Consider the following 20,170-nt stretch of genomic DNA (forward strand, 5'->3'; position numbering starts at 1 on the left):
GCAGCACTGGAGAGGGTGGCGAGGCTGGCAGCCAGGCCCCCGTGCGCCTGCCCAGGTGGAGTTTTCATTATGAAGCAGAGGTTCCCACTGTCTGAGAATCAACATTCACCCAGGGATTCCTTTCCTTTTCTTTTCCTCCAGCAACACTCAGGATTCCCAGAGGGGAGCAGTGCTTAGATCAGCGGTTCTCAACCTGAGGGTCGCGACCCCTTTGGGGGTTGAACGACCCTTTCACAGGGGTCGCCTAAGACCATCGGAAAACACATATATAATTACATATTGTTTTTGTGATTAATCACTATGCTTTAATTATGTTCAATTGGTAACAATGAAGATACATCCTGCATATCAGATATTTACATTACGATTCATAACAGTAGCAAAATTACAGTTATGAAGTAGCAACGAAAATAATTTTATGGTTGGGGGTCACCACAACATGAGGAACTGTATTAAAGGGTAGCGGCATTAGGAAGGTTGAGAACCACGGGGAAGGGAGCTTTGCAAGATCTGACCTTGCGCTTTCGGAGGAAAGGCACTGGCTCTCTGGTTTCCCACCTGCGAGCCCACCTTCTCCCAGAGGAGCGTGCGTTGCATTCACTTATTCACCCCTTCAGTTCTTCACCTCCCAGCACTCAGGACGACCGCGCCGGGCTCGGGGCTGGGCACCAGGAGCAGAGCTGCACGAGACCCATCCTTCGCCCCAGTAGCTCAGATTCCCCCCGGGAGTCCGAGCGCTGTTTTAACAAAGGGCCAGATAGTGGACGTGTTAGACGTGGCCGGCACGCTGTTTCTGCGGCAACTCCTCCTTCTGGCTGTGTCGGCGCAAAAGCACAGAGACAACAGGTAGGCGAGTAGATGACAACGGTGTGCGAGGATCCCCTCCCCACATCCTCGCCAGCACTTGGCGCTTGTTGTCTTTTTTATGAAGCCGCTCTGACAGGTGCAAGGAGACCTCTCGTGGGGGAAGAGAAGCGCATTTATTTTATTTTTTTTATTTTTAAAATATATTTTATTGATTTTTTACAGAGAGGAAGGGAGAGGGATAGAGAGTTAGAAACACTGACCAGCTGCCTCCTGCACACGCCCCACCGGATGTGCCCGTAACCAAGGTACACGCCCTTGACTGGAATTGAACCTGGGACCCTTCAGTCCGCAGGCCAACGCTCTATCCACTGAGCCAAACCAGTTAGGGCAGAAGCGCATTTAAAAGCGCGTAGGTGATGCGGGAGTGAGAATACGGGATGCCTCCCATTCTCCGACATGTTATAGGAGCATGCGAGCTGCCGCTCCTTACAGACCCTCAGAAAACAGTCCCTTCCTAGCGCCCCGCCTTACCCCACCCCGCAGACACCCCAGGCTGGGTTAGGGCCGGCAGCAAAGGCAAGCTCAGCCTCACTCCCGCTTCTGAAGGTGAAAACCCAAGGCTCAGTGAGACCTGAGCGGACACGCCTGTCTGCCCGGCATTGGCCCCGGGCATTGCAAAGCGGCGCGCCTCCTACCTCGGGAGGCACAGGAACGGACGTTCCTGGTGGGATCATCACAGCGACTCTCCACACCATTGCTTCGGGCGGAGAGGCTGAGGCTTGGAGAGGGACAGACTGGCCTAGGGTCACGCGGAGTGGAAGCGAGGCTTGACCCAGCCTCCCAAGGCACCGGGCTGGCCATTGAGACACGAGCCCGCTTCATTTGTGGAGCTTCGCTCCTGCCTGCATCTCCTGTTGCTGATTCTCAGTGGCTGAGCAATCCTCGCACGATGAGACAGCAATGGAAATCATAGCGGGAAAGAATCTAAATGTGCCCACCACCCCGGGCACCTCGCCCATACACACAGAGACTGTATAATAATAATAACAGTGAGCGCTGCCCTTGGCATGCTGTTGAAAAGCAATTGTCTTATTATCTGCTATAAAGTGCCAGGCCCCCAAATTGCAAAGCAGTTCCCAGAACTGTCTTCACATGCATTTGGGAGTAAATGTGTTTCTTGTTCCTGAACAAGCCCGGACCGAGGGAAGGAGCGTCTTGAAAGCCGTGTCTTTCACTTTTTAAGAATCCAGCCGAAGCACCAGATAAGTCACAGCTGAGGGGCTTGGTGTGGCTGGTCTGACTCTAGACCGACTTCACCAGCTGTCTCTCCCGCCTCCGGCCAGCGCTGGCCACGGGGGTGGCCGCCACGGCCATCGAGGAAAACTGAGGAACCGAGAGCCAGGGGCTTGCTTACTCCTGTGCTGAAGACCCACCACGTCTCGGGCTGTGCTGAGCCCTTTTCACGTGTGAGAGGACACAAAGGGCTGACCACAGGCTCCGGAACCAGCCTGGCTGGGTCTGAAGCAGAGCTGCCCACCAGGGGGGGCCTGGGCTCAGTCTCTGACCCTCTCTGCCTCCCTTCTCCTCTGCAAAATGGCCATAAAGGGGCCTATCTCGTGGGACTGTGTGAGCTGGGGCCTGGGAAGCCCTTAGCACAGTTCCTGGTACACGGGAGAGCTCCCTGTGTCAACCATGATATTACTGCCGTCTTATTTAATCAGCACGTGGACCCTGCCAGAGAGGGGTTCTCGTCCTCTCCCGGGAGACGGGGAAACTGGGGCTCAGAGTAGTAAGGGACTGTTGCTGGGGAAATGGCCGGCACGTTGGGTGTAGCCCAGCGAGGCTCACTTCCGGCTGATGGGCTCCCTGCCCATGATTGCCCTCAAGACTCACCGTCCAGCTGAACAGTGTCCCTCAAGTAGAGATTCGGAAGTGCCATCCCCATAGGACAGTGGCAACAGCCAGACACACAACAGCTGGTCACAGTCAATTCTGCGGTTACATCCATCATTCAAGCCACTCACTCACACACCCACCCATCCATTCACCCCCCATCCACATATCCACCTACTCACCCACCCATCCACCCGTCCACTCACCCCCCATCCACACATCCACCTACTCACCCATTCACCCACCTGTCCACTTACCCCCCATCCACACATCCACCTACTTACCCACCCATCCACCGGCAGCAAATCTTCACAGAGATCATTCTCTTTGCCTCTCCCTGTGACGCTGCCAAAGCCTGTAAACTAGGACCACATTGCACTGCAGACTGAAGTCTGTACTAAGTGCTAGGGGGACAGAAAAGGAGTGCCTGGCAGGTCTTAACACAGATGTACATCCTTTATCTTTGGCATCCAGAACACATTCACCACTTACCTTCCTTACCGCCCCCCGCCCCTCCCCAGCAAAGAGATCACTTATGAGACAGATCTCAATCCTCGTCCAAGGCAAATGGACACGTCACTGTAAGTGAGACAACTCCAGCCTCCATCCTACCCGACGGGAATGTCTTTCTTCCTCGCGGGGTGTGGTTCGGTCTCAGGGGGCAGGTCTGGCAGCCACCATCAGAAGGTCTTGGCCCAGCAGTTGGCCCAGGTGGCGCGGCTGTCTAGTTTTGTGGCTGGTGGGGCCACACTACTGCATCTCTGAGGGCTCATGATGCAAGGCCATCTCTACCTCGGACAGGCATCCCACGGCTGGTCCTCCACTAGTTCTTCCAGATGCAGAATGGGGGCGCTGACAAGGAATGGGGGGTAAAGAACTCCCTCTTCCCGCGTGCTTTCTCAGTCGTGGCTGCTGCACTAAACCTCTCCCCTCGGGAGCGACTCAGCTCTCCCGATTCATGCTACAAACCTGCACAACTGCATGCATTACCCATGACCCAGGGCGTCTGTGTTAGAAAGCATCCTATACAATACAAGTCTAATATGCAAATCGACCGAACGGCTGAATGACCAGTGGAACTACCGGTCGCTATGACGTGCACTGACCACCAGGGGGCAGACACTCAACACAGGAGCTGCCCCTAGCACACAGGCCCTAGGCCAGCCAAGGCAGGTGCCAGTGCTTCCTGCGCCCTCCCCCCACAACCTCCCACCCCGTCCCTGTTCACCCCACAGATCATCCCTGATCGCCGGCCAGGCCTAGGGACCCTACCCGTGCAAGAATTCCGTGCATTGAGCCTCTAGTTCAGGTATAATGCTATGTGCTCTGCCTAGAACTAAACCTCCCCTAAGTTCTTAGGGAGTCATGCAAAGAGGTAGGGGGGGTCAGGACATTGGGCCCATGGCTTCTCACAAGGCCAAAGAGCTCATTCTGTCACCCTACCTTGGCCTCCACACATACCCGTCTGGTCTAGAGGAAGTCCCCCGCCCCAGCCCCAGGGCCCACTTACTGGTATGTCCTGCCCATGAGGACGGGTGTGGAACAGCCCTGCTCTTGCTCCATGTCTTCCTAAAGCAGCGGTTCTCAACCTGTGGGTCGCGACCCCTTTGGCGGTCAAATGACCCTTTCACAGGGGTCGCCTAAGACCATCCTGCATAGCAGATATTTACATTACGATTCATAACAGTAGCAACATTACAGTTATGAAGTAGCAACGAAAATAATTTTATGGTTGGGTCACAACATGAGGAACTGTATTTAAAGGGCCAGAAGGTTGAGAACCACTGAAGAGTATACCTTGACTTTCTCTACCAATTGACCCCAAGCCAGCACACATGCAAACACTCTATGTCAATTGGTCCTCCGGGAAGGAGAGACCAAAATGAAACCAGAATAGATGTATTGAGTGAAAGATGGGCGATGAAGGAGGGAAAAGCATTCTCATACAGGTCTGAAACCTAGACGAGGAGCAGTGCAGCTCTGAGACATCTGGACCAGCCAATGGAGAGCCACAGAGCAAAGGGAATCCGACAGAAATGGGCCAAGTGTCGTCCCCATGCTGTGCTCAGTCATTGGCTGGACGCAGTCCAGGAAGAACATGGCAGAGGCACACACATACACATGTGACACTTCCCAAATTTTGTTTGACACAATATATTTACTTTGCATTTTAATAGTCTTCAGTGTGGCCTGTCAGCCCTAAAGCAGAGAGAGCTCAGCCTGTGGTTTCCCTGTGGTTCGCTTCCATAAGCTCCTCTGTAGGACCTTCACTCATAAGGGTGTTGAGAATTTTGCAAATAACCTCAGGGGAGTCCCCAGGGCAAAGCCTGACCCACAGGTGCAACGTAACATGAGCTTCAGGCACTAGACAGCAGGCAGGCAGGTTCGGGTCTGCAGAGGCCACTTGGCCTTCTATGTATAGAATGTACTGAATTCGTCACCAGGCAAGAGCAGGACACACATCCCCCTCAGGCTCACATGGAACCTTCACCGAGAGAGGTGACTTCCTGGGCCATAGAACAGAACCCTCTGAAACATGTTTAAAGACTAGAACGACACAAAGTCTGTTCTCAGACCACAATGGAGCTAAACTGGAAACCAATCACAAAACGGTAACTTCCAAACATTCCCAAATCAAACAGCACATTTCTAAACAGCAAGTGGGCCAAAGAAATGTCCAGCAAAGTGAAACATGTTTGAACCAAATGAAAGTGGAAACACAATTATCAAATTGTGTGGGATGTAGCAAACACAGTCCTTCAGTGGAAATCTATAACGCTGAGCGCTGAGCACATATGTTAGGAAAAAAGGAAGCTCTACAATCAACCCGAGCTTCCCTTGAGGAACTAGAGGACCAAGGTTAACTTAAGCCTAACGCAAAGAGAAGAAAAGAAATAATAAGTAAAGAGCCAAAACCAACGTTAATGAAACAGAAAACAGAAAAACGTGAAAGCAAATCATTATTACCAAAAGCGGATTGTTTGAAACAATCAATAAAATTGATTTTAAGAAACAGAAAGAGAGGAGAGAAGATACCAACTGCAGAATCAGAAGCAAAAGAAAGGCCATCACTGCTGACTCCCTGGGCATTAAAGAGTTAAAAAGAAATCTGAGCAGCTCTAGGCCCCACGGTCGATAACCAAGATGAAATGGACCAGTTTCTTGAAAGACAAAAACTACCAAACTTCTACAAGGAAAAAGAGAAAACCTGAGTAGCCCCGCGTCTACATTTTATTTATCTTTATTGACAGTGTTGCAGATGCCCCCTTTGGCCCCCAGTGACCCCTCTCCCGCTCCGAGGCCGACTGCACTACTGTCTGTGTCCATGGCCTATGCATGTATACATATAAGTTCTTTGGTTAATCCCTTCCCGCTCTACCCCCCGCTTCTCCCTGAGAATATCTATTTTAAAAAGCAAATCAGTAATTAAGGGCTCCGTGGTTGCCATCCTTGCCCTCTGCTCTGCTTCTCCCTCGGAGCTGGACGGTTTCAGGGAAGAGCCCCCAGCAGGGCCCGCAGTCCTGGATCCCGTCTTTGCTGTGACTTGAAGGTGACAGCCATGGACAGCCATGTCCCTATGCTGTGGTGAAGTCTAGCAAACACGAAGGGAGAAATAACTCCCATTCCCTACAATCTCGTCCAGAAAACAGAGGACAGTCCCTAAGTCGTTCTCTGAGGTCTGTGAGCAATTGCACTCCTAGGCGTCTGCCCAACGGATGTGAAAACTTGCCTTTACGCAAAAACTTGCATGCAAATAATTATAGTGGCTTTTCTCCTAATCAGCAAAAAGACTGGAAGCAACCCAGAATCCTTTCACTAAGCAAAAGAAGCCGGTCTGAAATGGCTACAGACTGCGTGACCCCATTTGGTGGCACTGGAGAACAGGCAACGCTGGGCACATAGCATAGTGCCGGGAGCGTGGCTGGAGGGCTGACTAGGGGAGGCACAGGGGATATTTTTAGGGGGATAAAACTCTTCCGGGGGATACTGGGATGCGGGTGGAAGACATTATGGATGTCTCGAGTCCCCTGGGCTTTCCAGCACAAAGAGTGCATGGACCTTAACGTACGGAATTAAAAAAAATTATTTGGGAGGTCAGAGGCTCCCAGGATGGAGACAAAGCACCAGCTTTATCACAAATGTGTGGCATCACTCGGGGAAGGGGGTACACAAAGGGCTAACAAAGTAACTTTGGACATGAGTGCAGACAAACAGGCAGATGTCCACTGAGGCAGGCTACCAACCACCAGAGCAGACCTCCAAAACTGCCAGGCCACCAGACACAGGGGAGCGGGAGACACGGTCACGGCCACGGGGAACCTACGGAGACGTCACGACTAGAGGTGACAGGACCCTGGACGGGGACCTGGACCAGGAGCTGGGCACTAGGTGAGCCCCCAGGAAACCTGAGTAAACTGGGGCTCTAGCCAATGAGCATCTCGGGCATCAGTTCCTGACTATAAGCAGGCTGATGTGAGAGGTAAACGCAGGGGAAGGGGGGGCGGGGGAGGGGACAGGGGACTCTGTACTGTCTCGGCTACTTCTCTGCAAATCGGAAACGACTCTAAAATAAAAATTTTATTATGAAAAGGCGAGAGGCCAGGACTTCTTTCTTGACAAGTCACAAGCTCTCCCGCCCCCCTTTCCCTCCCCGCTTCTCTGTTGAACCTGGAACCTCTGTGAAATGCGCATCTGTATGTGAATGATGGTCAGAGTGAAACCAAGAGAAATACAGCCGGCCGCCGAGTCCTCAGGGTCTGTCGGGGTGAAGCCAGAGGGAGGGCGCAGAGGTCCCGTGAATGGGGACCCCAGCTCCCGGAAGCACGTGGCGGTCAGCGTGAGCCGGTGCTCGGAGCAGGCCCCCAGAGAGCCTGCCTCACACACGCTTGTGTCTGAATAAGCGTCTGGATCTCACGAGCCATGTCTATGTGACCGGCAGCCACTCTTCCTGACCCACATCTGGCCTCAGCGTCCCCTCCACACGTCACTCGCTGCTCTAGTCTCCTACAGGTTCCAGAGCCTCCGGCTTCACACTAACATTTGTTCCTCCTCCCAGAATAAGAACTCAAAGGAGGAAGCCCCTCCCCTCAATCCTGCCCTACACGCTCCTCGCCTCACCCTCTGAACGTTCCACCCAAACTCTAATCTCTGGGATCGTCCGAAATGAGCCTGCGGGAGCATTTAACATCAAAATGTCACGGAAACATGTAACATCTACACTGAGTGGCCCGATTATTATGACCACCCCATCAGTACAATGAAGTGAATTAGTTATGCAAATAATAATAAAACCTTGAGAGTATTTGCTTAGGAAGTTTTCAATATTCAGTGTTTTTGGAAGTGTCAATGAAGTACCGATGGGGTGGTCATAATAATCTGGCCACTCAGTGTGTGTCAGTTTTGAGAAAAAGAGAATGTGGAAACCTCCCGAAAGGATAAAGTTAAGAACAAACGCGATGGTGTTTTTCAGTTTTGAAATCATCCGCAGCGGTGTGTGTCGCTGTGTGGACTGCACTGTAGACGGAGAAGCAGTAACAACCCGGGGAGGGCGAGAGGGCGAGAGGGGAAAAATTCTAGCAGGAGTTTGTTCAAGGCCAAGGGTGGGAGGTCCCCCGAGCTCTGAATTTTACAAAAGCGTCCAAAGGTATTCCAGACCAGACGGGGAAGTGCACTGGTCCCTGAATATGGCAAAGAAACCGCAACAGTGAAATTATGAATCATTTCAAAACAACGTTTAAAAATTCTTTTTTGCATCAACAAAATGATATTTACAAGGGAGAGGGAGCACTTTCCTATGTGACTGTGACGTGCTCCGGGGCCCCAGGTGGGAGGAGGCGGGGTCTGTAAAGGTCTCACACAGCCTAGGCCCTGTGGAGAGTGGCTCTCGCCCCTCCCAGGACGTCACATGGGTCCTCACTGGGGACTCTCAATCCAGGGGCCCCAGGGACCCCACTGTCAGTGCTTCTCATCATTCCCCAGAAGCGGAACAGCCAAACTGCTTTCACTTATCCCAGGGCCACAGGGCCTAGTATTTCCTACCTGAGATGCTGTTGAGCAACCAAATTCTTCCAAAATTGGGCTTAGTGGAAACTCAGTTAAAGGGGCCCCTTCTTGTGGGGAAACAGACCCCCTGTGGGGGAGGAGGGTCGTGTCCAGGGGCTTTGGAGCAGGTGGAGCAGGAGTCCCCGCTGTGCACCTGTCACGGAGCCTCCTCGAGCCAGTCCTGGCCTCACTCAGCCTGAGCCAGACCGGCGCGAACGCCCACCGACCTGAGCCCTGAGTGTGTGTGGTGTCCAGTCCTGCTCTCCCTCCAGGACCTGCCAAGGGCCCCGCAGCTGCAGAGAGAGCTCCGTTTGCCCGCGGCCCAGGTCGGCGTGCCTCCTTAAAGGCTGTTCTACCTGCACGTGTGACCCACGTCAGCACCAGCTGCTTGTAAAAACCTAGAATCATAAGAAGTCAAAAGTGAAACCGCCCCTTTGCGCTCCCCAAAGCTCACCCTTCGGCCCAGAGGTGCCACTGTGTTCAGAGAGGTGGATATTTCCCCAAATCCTTTCCTACGTATTTCTGTGAAAAATAAACCCTTCTCACACTGTGTCACATAGAAGGGACAGGATCGTCCATGTTGCTTTGTAACTTGCTTTCTCACCTCACGACCGTCCTTCCGTAGCAGTGCCTACGGCTCTACCTTTCCTTTTCACTCACACGCGCCGTAGGCCCTGCGTTGTAGCTACTCACTCCTCTATTTCCTGGACACCAGGTGTCGCCATCGGCTTTTACAGGCCCAGCCGCATCCTGCAGAAGGCACCCCGAGCGCACAGGTGACGGTGCCAGGAAGCCGGACTCCCAGCAGTGCAGCTGCTGCTCACACTGTGGGCACGTTTTAGAGTTTGGCTGTTCCGACCAAATTTCCCTCCCAACCAGCAGTCCTGTGAGCAGGGCAGCAAAGTGCCTGTCCCCCATCCCAGGTCCATGGTGCTGCTACTCTGCTGGGCGCCGCCCCGTCGGAGCTCTTACACTTTAAACTGTGCGTCCCCGAGAGCAAGCGGGTCGGCTCCGGTTCCAAATGGGTGCAATCGGTGCTTCCTAAAAAATCGACAGTGAAATGTGCGTTTGCCCTGGAAGTCCTGTGACCGGGCTCTTTAAACACAAAGCCGCCTGGCTGCCCTGGCCCCTCCCCGAGTGGACCCTCTCTAATCCCCAGGAGCACGCGGTTTTACCGCAGCCCGAGCAGCCGGCTGGGAAAAGCCACATCTGCTTCGGCAGAATTAGCGGGGAGCTGCCTCCCGCCCCCCTGCTCCCAGCTGAACAGCAAACAGCAGCGTGTGTTAAAGCAGCGTCGTCCCAATGGGGCTGGGCATTACCTTAATTACATCAACATGTGTGTAACGCTAATACCTCTGGCCTAAAAACTCTGCCTCAATCAGCGCGCGTGTGGCCAGACCATCTCGCCGCGGGCTGCTGACATCTGCTTGGCGTTTCCTCCTCCTCGTGTGAAAGGGTTGATCACCCTCGGTCCATGCATTTCGACGGAGAGGGAGCCTGAGCTTGTCGTTCACGGACTATTTCCATTATTTTCCTGCGACGTGTCGGGGATGCAGAAACCCAACCGCAGAGAAAGCCAGCCCTTGGAACCTCAGCGGCGTCGACCCCACAGTGAAAGTTAAGGTGTAGAATGAGCAGCTGCCTAACCCTTTCGTAAAGTCATTCATTCGCCCACTTGTTTAAAAACTGTATTAACTTGGGCACCTCCTGGCGCCAGATATGCTGGGCCCTGGGAGCAGGGTTGTAAAGGACACCCCCCTGAGGACCAGGAGACACGGACAGACGGATGGACGCGGACAGACAGACGGCACGGCACAGGACGCATGTGCGAGGGTGGGCCGCCAGCCTGGGGGCCGCCAGCCTGGGGACCGCCAGGCCCAGGAAGGAACCAGGTGAGGCTGGCCCCTGAGAGGAGGCACAGGCAGATGGAGGAGGGAGGAGGAAGGTGTACCGTGGGAAGAAGAGCAGAGGGCGCCGCCACAGAGGCTAGGAGAGCAGCAGGTACATGTGGCCGGGAGGGCGTGAGCACAGGAAGGGCTCCTGTTCACTCCCAGCGATGATCACACCCAAAATGTCAATCACCTGACCACGTGACTAACTGTCCAGAGGCAATGAGGGGGCCAGCAGAGAGTGGAGATGCCCGAAGCAATGAGCCCGACAGCCTGTTGGGCCTCCTGGGACCACACCTTCTGCTGAGTTTAAATTCAGTCTCTACTCCGTGTCCGGCATCGGGAACATCAACTCGGTGCCCACTCCAGGCCTCTTGTTTGCAGGCGCTGGACTTCCTACCTCAACTGTCCTCACCCTGTTTCTGCCAAACTCCCGTCCATCCTCCAGCCCACCTCCCCGCCACTGCCTTCTCCACCCATGCCCGTTCCCACACACCCCTGGCAGCACCAACCCGTCTGCTCACCCCCTCCCCACACCCCCTCCCAAAGCGGCACTGGTGTAAATATTTGCTGAATTAGTGTGAGTGTGCCCTGATCAAACTGACCCCCGAACACGGACATTTCAACCCTTGAATATGCCACCTCCCCCATTCTGTTCTTTGAGCACCACATGGGGTCATGTTTGGGGAAAATAAATATCTTCTTGGCTTCAACCTTGTGCTCTGTCCTATTTGTCCTATTGTCATTGCTCAAACACTATCACTTTCGTCTTGATAATGCTTGAGCCCAGATAACGGGATGGGTACCCAGGGTTTTATTATCTATGTTTGTAAACCATTTAAAATGTCGATCATAAAGAGCATTTTTAACCACCATGTTTGAGGTGATTTGGAACCCCCTTGATCAAGTCCCTCACTTGGTTGGGATTCGTTCCTAGTAAACAGGACAGGTTTCTGACCGAAAGAATAAGATTTAAAGGCCGACAGGCCTCCATTCAAACCTGCCCGTGTGTTGCTGGCGGTGCCACCTTGAACACATTCCCTGCCCTCTCTGGATATCCATTATTTTGACCTGACACTGGGGATGATAACCATGGTGCCCACCTTGTAAGACGGAATGAGAGAATGAATGGATGGTGCTGGCACGGTGCCAGGGAACTGGTTCCTGGGACTCCATAGAGCAGTGGTCCTCAACCTTCCTAATGCCGCGACCCTTTAATACAGTTCCTCATGTTGTGGTGACCCCCAACTTCATTGTTACAAATTGAACATAATTAAAGCATAGTGATTAATCACAAAACAATATGTAATTATATATGTGTTTTCCAATGGTCTTAGGCGACCCCTGTGAAAGGGTCGTTCGACCCCCAAATGGGTCGCGACCCACAGGTTGAGAACCACTGCCATAGAGCATCACCTGGGAAAAAAACAGTTTCTTTCTCCAAACATTTTACTTTTAAAACGTTCTTTGGTGACAATCTATTTTCTCTCTGTCTCCACTCTCAGCTCCATAAAACACCGGGACAGTATGACTAACCTCTAGCATTCAGCACGTGGCCTGAACCATAGGACGTGCTCACAACCCGTTGCTGACTGCAAATGGCATCCATGACCTACATAAACACACACAGTGTGTGTGTGCAGATGTGTGCACATGTGTGTGCACAATAATCTCTACACAGCCATGTCCCACCCCAGGGAACGCAGGCCTCGCAGACCACCTGGCAACACTAGTGAGAGCCTTGCAGACCTGCCACGTGCACCCACCACCCAGAGACAAACGTCACCGGGATGGCGGCTCGGCGCTCCCTGCTCTGACCTGGTCATTCCTTCCTCCGTCCGACCAAGGTTTCAATCATGAGATGCTTTCACTCTCCATCCACTCACAGTCTAGGGCAGTGATGGCGAACCTTTTGAGCTCGGCGTGTCAGCATTTTGAAAAACCCTAACTTAACTCTGATGCCGTGTCACATATAGAAATGTTTTGATATTTGCGACCATAGTAAAACAAAGACTTATATTTTTGATATTTATTTTATATATTTAAATGCCATTTAACAAAGAAAAATCAACCAAAAAAATGAGTTCGCGTGTCACCTCTGACACGCGTGTCATAGGTTCGCGTTCGCACTTTATAAGAGAAGGAGGTAGGGGCCTGACCATGAAGGGCCCGCCACACACGGCATGTTCTCTTCCTGAAAGGGGTTGGGAGTCGTCAGAAAATGTTACGCAAGGGCCTACCACGGTCACGTTCGCACTTTATAAATAACACCCCTTCCACGTTCTGACAGCAAAGAGAACGGAGGCGCGGGACACCTACCAGGGGAACCTATCAGGCTTATTTCGCCCAGAAAGGATCTCATGTCTAGTACTGTCAAGCCAAAAAACATCTTAAAAATCATTTCTCTGAATCCCCTTTATTGTTGAGATGAAAGAAAAAAACACACCTTATTTTCAAGGAGGGTGGCTTATCCAAGTCATTTATCTTTTAGAAGAAAATTTAGATTAAATTTAAAATTTACAACCCAGTCCTCCGAGGACCCCCCAGCACCTGCCCCTTTGCCGGCCTTTCTGCTATAGAAGCCGGGAAGTGGGCTCCCTTCCCGGGACCCAGTTCACGGCGGCGCCTTTGCCGCGGCTGGACACGCTGACCGGGTTGGGGAGCTGGGAGAGCATCTAGTGTCTGAGCATGAGAAAAAACGGAACTGGTTTTATCCATTTTCTCATAGTGATTAAACAGTTAAACCCTTTTAAATCAGAGATTATTCTGGAGCCTCTAATACTATGTAAATTACAACTCCCAAATCTTGAATGATGTAACAGACTCAAGACCAAATGCTGCTTTTTTAAAAAAAAATGCTACACATCACATGCAAGTTACTTAACAGGACCAAAGGCCACATGGCTAGACGGGCCCGGTAATGACCTGCAGAGGGGTTCTCGGGCTGGGACGCTCCCCATCCCCTCGGTCCTCCACAGGCTGATAGGGAAACCCCAAAGAAGCCCACAGAGCGCCTCTCAGCTGCGTGAGATGCAGTCTCTGCGTCACGGGGCCCGTTCCCCCAGAGACCACAGGCGCCTGATGGAGCGGCAGCAGGTCCCAGTTTCCCTGGCCCAGACCGGGCCGGCCCGCCGCTCGATCCCTGAAACAAATCCCGCAAGGCACCTAGGTTTCAGATGAAAACACTGTGGACAGATTCGGTTCATCGATGTCGAGCGGTACATTCAGGCAGCTGTCTGAACCACCCAGATATCAGAAGCCACTCTCTCTGGAGCACCAGGTAAGTGCAGCCAAAGAAAACGGCCAGCGTCTGGGAGAATCCCAAGCCACCTGTTCTCCCCGAGTCAGTGCATTTTCTGCAAGCAAGCGTGCGCGAAGCCGGGTGCAGAGCAGCTCCCTTCTTACTATGGCAATCGTGTCATCAACCCCTTCCAAGCCCAGATCCTGCAGGGTCAGCAAGCCCCACGCTCGGCGCCCTCACGGACCGAGGCTTCAGAGACCCTCACAGGAGCCCGCACGTCTATCTCCATTTCACAGACGGGCACACAGGCTCAGAGACGCACAGACAGCCGTGGACGCTCACAGCCTGAAAGAGTAGCTGCAGTGAGGACCCGTGGCCGCCAGAGCAACGCCTGTGCGGCCTGCATCCCAGGCCCGGTGTGTGGACGGGCTGGCGCGATGCTGGGGCGCCTCAGGATGCAGCCCCCAGGGAGGGACCCTTCCCAGAGTCCCTGGACTGGGTACTGGCCACCTTTTTGAAGAGACCCCTCATTGGCACATTAATCCAGAGGCTTTGCTCCTATTCGGTGGATTTGGACGACTGAGCCTCAGACACTGACTTGCCCAGGTCCCAGGGGAAAGCAGAGCCATCCTATAGAATAAAAGCCTAATATGCAAATTGTCCCCTCTACCGGGAGTTCGACCAGGGGGCAGGGCTGGCTGGCCAACCGCCCGCAGCCTCTCCCCCTGGCCAGCCCTGCCCTGGCTGGTGGCGGTAGGCGGCCGGTGGAAAGGAGGCCCTGGCCGGCAGCCACTAGGGACCCTACTTGTGCACTGGGCCTCTAGTTCCTAAATAAACTCCAAATCCACGGCCGGAGCCCCTTCCTAAAGGCCTCCCACCATTCCCTCACGAAGGGCTCTGAGCTACGGGACCAGGAGGGGGCTCCTCCGTCCAGAGGGGAAAGAGCCCCTCTGTTAAAAAGACTCTGCCTTGCCCTAACCGGTTTGGCTCAGTGGATAGAGCGTCGGCCTGCGGACTCAAGGGTCCCAGGTTCGATTCTGATCAAGGGCATGTACCTTGGTTGCGGGCACATACCCAGCAGGGAGTGTGCAGGAGGCAGCTGATCGATGTTTCTCTCTCACCAATGTTTCTAACTCTCTATCCCTCTCCCTTCCTCTCTGTAAAAAATCAATAAAATATATTTTTTTAAAAAAAGGACTCTGCCTTGCGAGGTGCTGCACAGCTATGCACTGTGTGCAGCTCGTCCCTGTAGCAGGAATGAAACGCAAGTCATTGTCGCGCTGCGTTCATGGTGGTGAGTGACATTCTCTGACAGAGCCTTTCAGCGAAACGAGCATTTCATAACAGGCCCTTATCGATCCAACATGCCAGGAGCCCACGGCAGTCTTGTCCACAGTACACTGAATGGTATAACTGTGTAACATCATCTCTAGATACATCTTTAATTTCCACTCTGTGCCAACACAATAAAGGGGGAAGGCTTTTGTGCCCCGTGTCATTGGCTGGACAGTGACAGCCCTGAACATTGGAGCTGGTGGTGCTGGACTTCCAATAAAAAAAAATTAAACTTCAGAGGAGAAAGATACGCAGGAAGTTCTGAGGCAGAGAGAAAAGGCCTCACGCGTTACGGGCGTTCGTTCTAGACATGTTCATTACATGCCAAAGCCTGGGGATGGCACATATGGAATTTAAAAGACGCCATCTGCCGTGTGAGTTTCCAAATTATAAACTTAACCCTTCAGCTCCGCAGCACCTGCTGCTCCGGAGTTCTCCTCTTCCGGATGAAAAAAAGGGGGAGGGGCTACACATTAACTAAACAGGTTGGGCAGGATAGAGGGGGTGCTCAGTAAGACATTTGCTAAGCCCAGCATTACAACCAGTACATTTTCTCCAGGAAAAAAAACCAAAAAAACAAAAAAAACCCTCCTGTTCTATTTATTCTTAAAACAAACACTACACACTGTGGCTATCATCAGTAAGAGTCCAAACCACGCTGACAGCAGCCACAGCCTTCTCTGTGATGTTTCCATCGTCTAAAGTCCCTGGGCACTTTGAAAGCAAAAGCAGAGGTTTTTAGGAATCGTTCAAATCTGTGAAATGAAAAGTAGAGTAATTCCTCTAATAAGGAAGGGTTTCTTTAAAAAAAAAGAAAAAGAAAAAGAAAAGTCCTTAAGGCAGAAGGAAATAAAAGTATGTAGCCCGAATCAAAGACATCTCCTGCTTAAATGCTGACAGGCCACCGTGACATGCATTAAAAAGAAGAAAAGTGACAGAACCTTGAAAATGCCTGCGTTTCCTTACTCGCGGGGCTGGCATGTTTTTGTCTCTAAAGCACATTTAACAAATGCAACACGGCTCATTCGGGGCTGATGTGAGTTCACAAAATAGTTTTATTAGATGTAGGAAAGCATACAGCAGTCCAGGTAGGAAACATCCACAATGCACACGTCACATGGACCTGCCGCAGGAGGTCACGGCCAGCAGCGTGCTCCCCGCTCCCCGCTTCATCTGCACGGCAAGTCCACGGCTTACCCACCGGAAACGCTGTCAACGCTGCACAGAAATTCCCTCGACATGCCCCGCGTGGATCAGCATCTTGCGAGGGTGACCAGGAGGTGTCTTACAGTCTTGCTGGTGACAGAGGAGCGTGACCCAGAGCGCGGAGGGAGGGCTCGCGTTTGTCAAAAGAGATACTGGCGGCTCTGGGATGCTTGACACGCCCAGAGAGCAGGGTCTCCTGTTTTTTTCCAAAAGAAGTGTCTTACCGGAGAGTGATCATGAGGCACTAGTTGTTAGGATACCATTAACATTTAGACTTTTAAAAAAGCGATTCTAAATGCAGATGAAAGCACTACAGAAGCAGCCGTGGTCTGTCCTGGTGAGAGGAGGGGCGGGACGCGCCCTCTTGTCCACGGGCGGCTGCCAGGCGCGGGAGCGAGGAGACCCGCCGTCCGCACGGCACACGGAGCCAGGACAGCCCCTGTCTGGCTCAGAAAAGCTCTCTGACACGTGGGCTGAGAGAAGACATGAGAGGGCCGGTTATTTTACAGAAGTAGAAAGTGGCATGTGCTCTGTACTACCACTAAGATGACACAGTTCGAGCTGGCTTCTTACGCTGGCTTTTGAAAAGGTATTTACAGAACTGCAGGTCTCGGTCGCTTAAAAGGTTCTGAATACAGTGGTAGCTACGCTTTCTGAAGTTTCTCACAATGTCTAGGGGGACAAACGTTCCCAGCATCTGTCAGCTCTCACCTCATCTTTTCTTATGCCCGTGGGTTTTACGGAATCGGCACAGGCTCCCTCCTATCGGTCTTGGCTGTGCTGCTGGGAGTGACACACGGGCACTGAGGATCTCAGAGAGTCCGCGTGTTTGTTCCCTTGGCTTATAAAGTGCTAGTTAAGGGGACAAAAATGTGATTGGAAGGTCTCAGATAACTCATTCGTGTGTCCTGTTAAATATGATAAATATAGATTTATTATAATAAGTTAAAAATATCCATATAGTACAATAAATAAATAAAACCTGTCCACAAAGCATCTCTCAGTTCTGAAAAAACAACAACAACAAAACAACAATCGCAGTCACACTCTAAGGCTCAATTATTTTGGAGGAATCATTGAGGAAGGCAGGCACCTACCTTCACGCTAGGAGAGCTGTGCTCCGACCACCGTTAGCACCTGTTAGCACACGGCCCACTCGACCCTCCTCACTGCCTTCCCAGAAAGGTTTAATTGTTAAGTGAAGCGGCTCACTGTGGATTCTTTGCCTTATTTTTGAGTCCTAAGATAAAGAATCCGTTTCTAAAAATAAGTTTGGAGCCAAACACACGTCCCTTGTGAGCCCTCGCCTCAACATGTGTGGCTCTTTGATTCACCGGGAAGAACACAGATAACACACCAGGAATGTATGTTTAAATAGAGTTAGTTGTGTTGGAGGAAAAGCAGCAGAGGAAGGCTTGCCTGACACCCCGAGTCTCACCGCCCCTTCGCTATTCACAGCAAGCCCCAGAGACCCCCTCTCGCTTTGTGGGTGAGCATGGCTGGCAGGAGTCCCCTCGGAGTTCAGGTTGGGTGCTGTCCATTTTGTGTGATGGGCTGGATCTTTCCTAGGGAGACATCCGTGTCATAGTCCAAGATGACAGACAGGGCCGGGGACAGCCGCTCCGGGGGCTTGGCTGTTCCGCCTGCCTCCTCCTTCTTCGGGTCCTCGGAGGAGCCCACGGCATGTGGGATCAGGTACACCAGGTGGCAGTCCTTGGAGATGGAGCCTCGCGGCTCGTGATGGCTGGAGAAGACCGCGCCCCCGTTGTTGTTGATGCTCACCGTCTCTATGGCATTGTTGGTCGCAGGGCAGAGTCTGTAGCATCCCAGGAGGGTTGAAAATGCCTTCCGGAAATCAGCATTAAAGGCGTAAATGATGGGGTTCAAGGAGGAATTAGCCCACCCAAACCACACGAACACGTCGAAGGTGATGGCGTCGATGCAGAAGGGCTGGGTCTCCCCGGTCCCGCAGAAGGGCGCCATGCAGTTCAGGATGAAGAAGGGCAGCCAGCAGCACACAAACACCCCCATGATCACCGACAGCGTCTTCAGAACCTTCGTCTCCCTCTTGAAGGACATCTTGAAGGAGCTCTCGGGCTGCGCACACTCCACGGGCTTCCCGTTGCCCGTCGTGGTCTGGCAATTCTTGGCGTGGACCGCCGCCCTCTCCAAGGCCGAGATGCGCCGGATTTGCTTCTGGGCGATCCTGTAGATCCTGGTGTAGGTGACAATCATGATGGCCACAGGGATGTAGAAGCTTATCAGGGAGGAGGAAATGGCATAGGTCCTGCTCAGGCTGGAGTCACAGTTGTCTATGGTCTCACCCGGGGACGTGGCGTTGCCCTCGGAGAGACCAGTGGGCTTCGCCTTGTGCCAGCTGAGCTGCACGGGGATGAAGGAGATGAGCACAGACAAGGTCCACGCCACGCTGATCAGAATGAAGGCCGCCTTGGGGGTCATCTTCCTCTCGTAGCGGAAGGGGCTGGAGATGGCCCAGTACCTGTCCACGCTGATCACGCAGAGGTTGAGGATGGACGCCGTGGAGCACATGATGTCGAAGGCCACCCAGATGTTACAGAAGGACCCAAAGGGCCAGAAGCCGGCGATCTCGGCCACCGCTTTCCAGGGCATGACCAGGACGGCCACCAGGAGGTCCGATACGGCCAGGGAGATGACGAAGAAGTTGGTCACCTTGGACCGCAGGTGCCGGAACCTGATGACGGCGGCACAGACCAGCGTGTTCCCCAGGAGGGTGGACAGGATGAGCAGCGACAGGAAACAGGCGGTGAGGACGCGGAAGGAGAAGTCCCTCTGCACCACCAGCCCGGCCCTGTCCATGGTGGAGGCGGTGGAGGTGTTCAGAGTCCTCATCTTCCAGGGAGAGCACGGGGGGGCTCTGATGTCCCTCAAGCTCCTAAGCAGGGTTCAGGGGTCAGGGGTTAGGGGTCAGACAGCCCCTTGCTGCCCTGGGTGCAGGACCTCACTGGTGTTCTCCGCGAGGGCTGCACCATGGAGTGGCAGGAGCCTGCCCCCGGCCCCCGAGTCACCCCCTTGGAAGGAGCCGCTTGCTCTCTACGGCTGTCTGCTGACCCCCTCGCTCCAGGTCACTGTCATTGCCACCAGCTGGCCCTTCAATTCCCATGGAAAGCGGTGGCTTTGAGCGTATCCTACGCTTTCCATCCAGAGCCTGGGGGCCTCCCCCGAGCTAGTCAATTACAGTCACATTTCGGGGTTGAGGCGCAGCTGAAAATACACGCCTGGCTCCTCCAAACCCCTGGCTCCGCGCAGCTCCCCAAACGCCCTAAAAAGCAAAGAGAAAGCAAAAATGCCAAGACGAGCAGGTTGCACCTTTACGAGGCAAGCCCAGTCCGACTGCGCCAGCCACCTACCTCGCCTGGGGGAGGCTTGGAGAGCGCAGCTCCAGGACGCCCGGGAGATGTGCCTGAGTCCTGCCGGGCGTGCGCACCCCGGGTCGGGTCCCAGTCGCAGAAATCGTTCGGGGGTTTAGAGCCCGCGCTGCTCCTCTGCCCCAAAGGGCTAGGGATGGGTTGAGGCGGATGAGATCCGGGGGAAGGGCTCTGGGGCGCTTGGCAGTGCCTCGGGAAAGGGCATCTCCGGGATTAGTCACTTGGCAGCTTCTCCGCTTTGCTTACTTTCTGCCCCTTCCCCCAGCCAAACCCCAGGTGCCCCTTGGGCGACCTCTGGCCCCTCAGGGCAGGGCCCCGCGCTGCCCCCGGGGCCCTGGCCACCACCTACC

The 20,170-nt window shown here is 53.3% G+C and overlaps 1 protein-coding gene across 5 annotated transcripts; it reads right to left on the reverse strand.

Annotated features, from left to right (window-relative positions):
* Positions 1-16,239: 16,239 nt before the first annotated feature.
* DRD1 (dopamine receptor D1) lies at positions 16,240-20,170 on the reverse strand. Of its 5 annotated transcripts, none has more exons than XR_314321.1 (3): positions 19,803-20,170; positions 17,511-19,714; positions 16,240-16,886 (listed from the first exon to the last, which is right to left on the reverse strand). XR_314321.1 is itself a non-coding variant. In XM_005879384.1 (2 exons), exon 2 carries the CDS (start codon positions 19,282-19,284, stop codon positions 17,935-17,937), a length of 1,350 nt encoding a protein of 449 aa, XP_005879446.1. In that variant the 5' UTR covers positions 19,285-19,714; positions 19,803-20,170; the 3' UTR covers positions 16,240-17,934. The 5 variants fall into 5 exon arrangements, 1 of the variants encoding a protein (XP_005879446.1); XR_314322.1 differs by having other exon boundaries at positions 16,240-17,265; XR_314323.1 differs by having other exon boundaries at positions 17,125-19,714.

This window comes from Myotis brandtii, unplaced genomic scaffold (genome assembly GCF_000412655.1).
Source record: "Myotis brandtii unplaced genomic scaffold, ASM41265v1 scaffold6, whole genome shotgun sequence".
Lineage (NCBI taxonomy): Eukaryota > Metazoa > Chordata > Mammalia > Chiroptera > Vespertilionidae > Myotis > Myotis brandtii.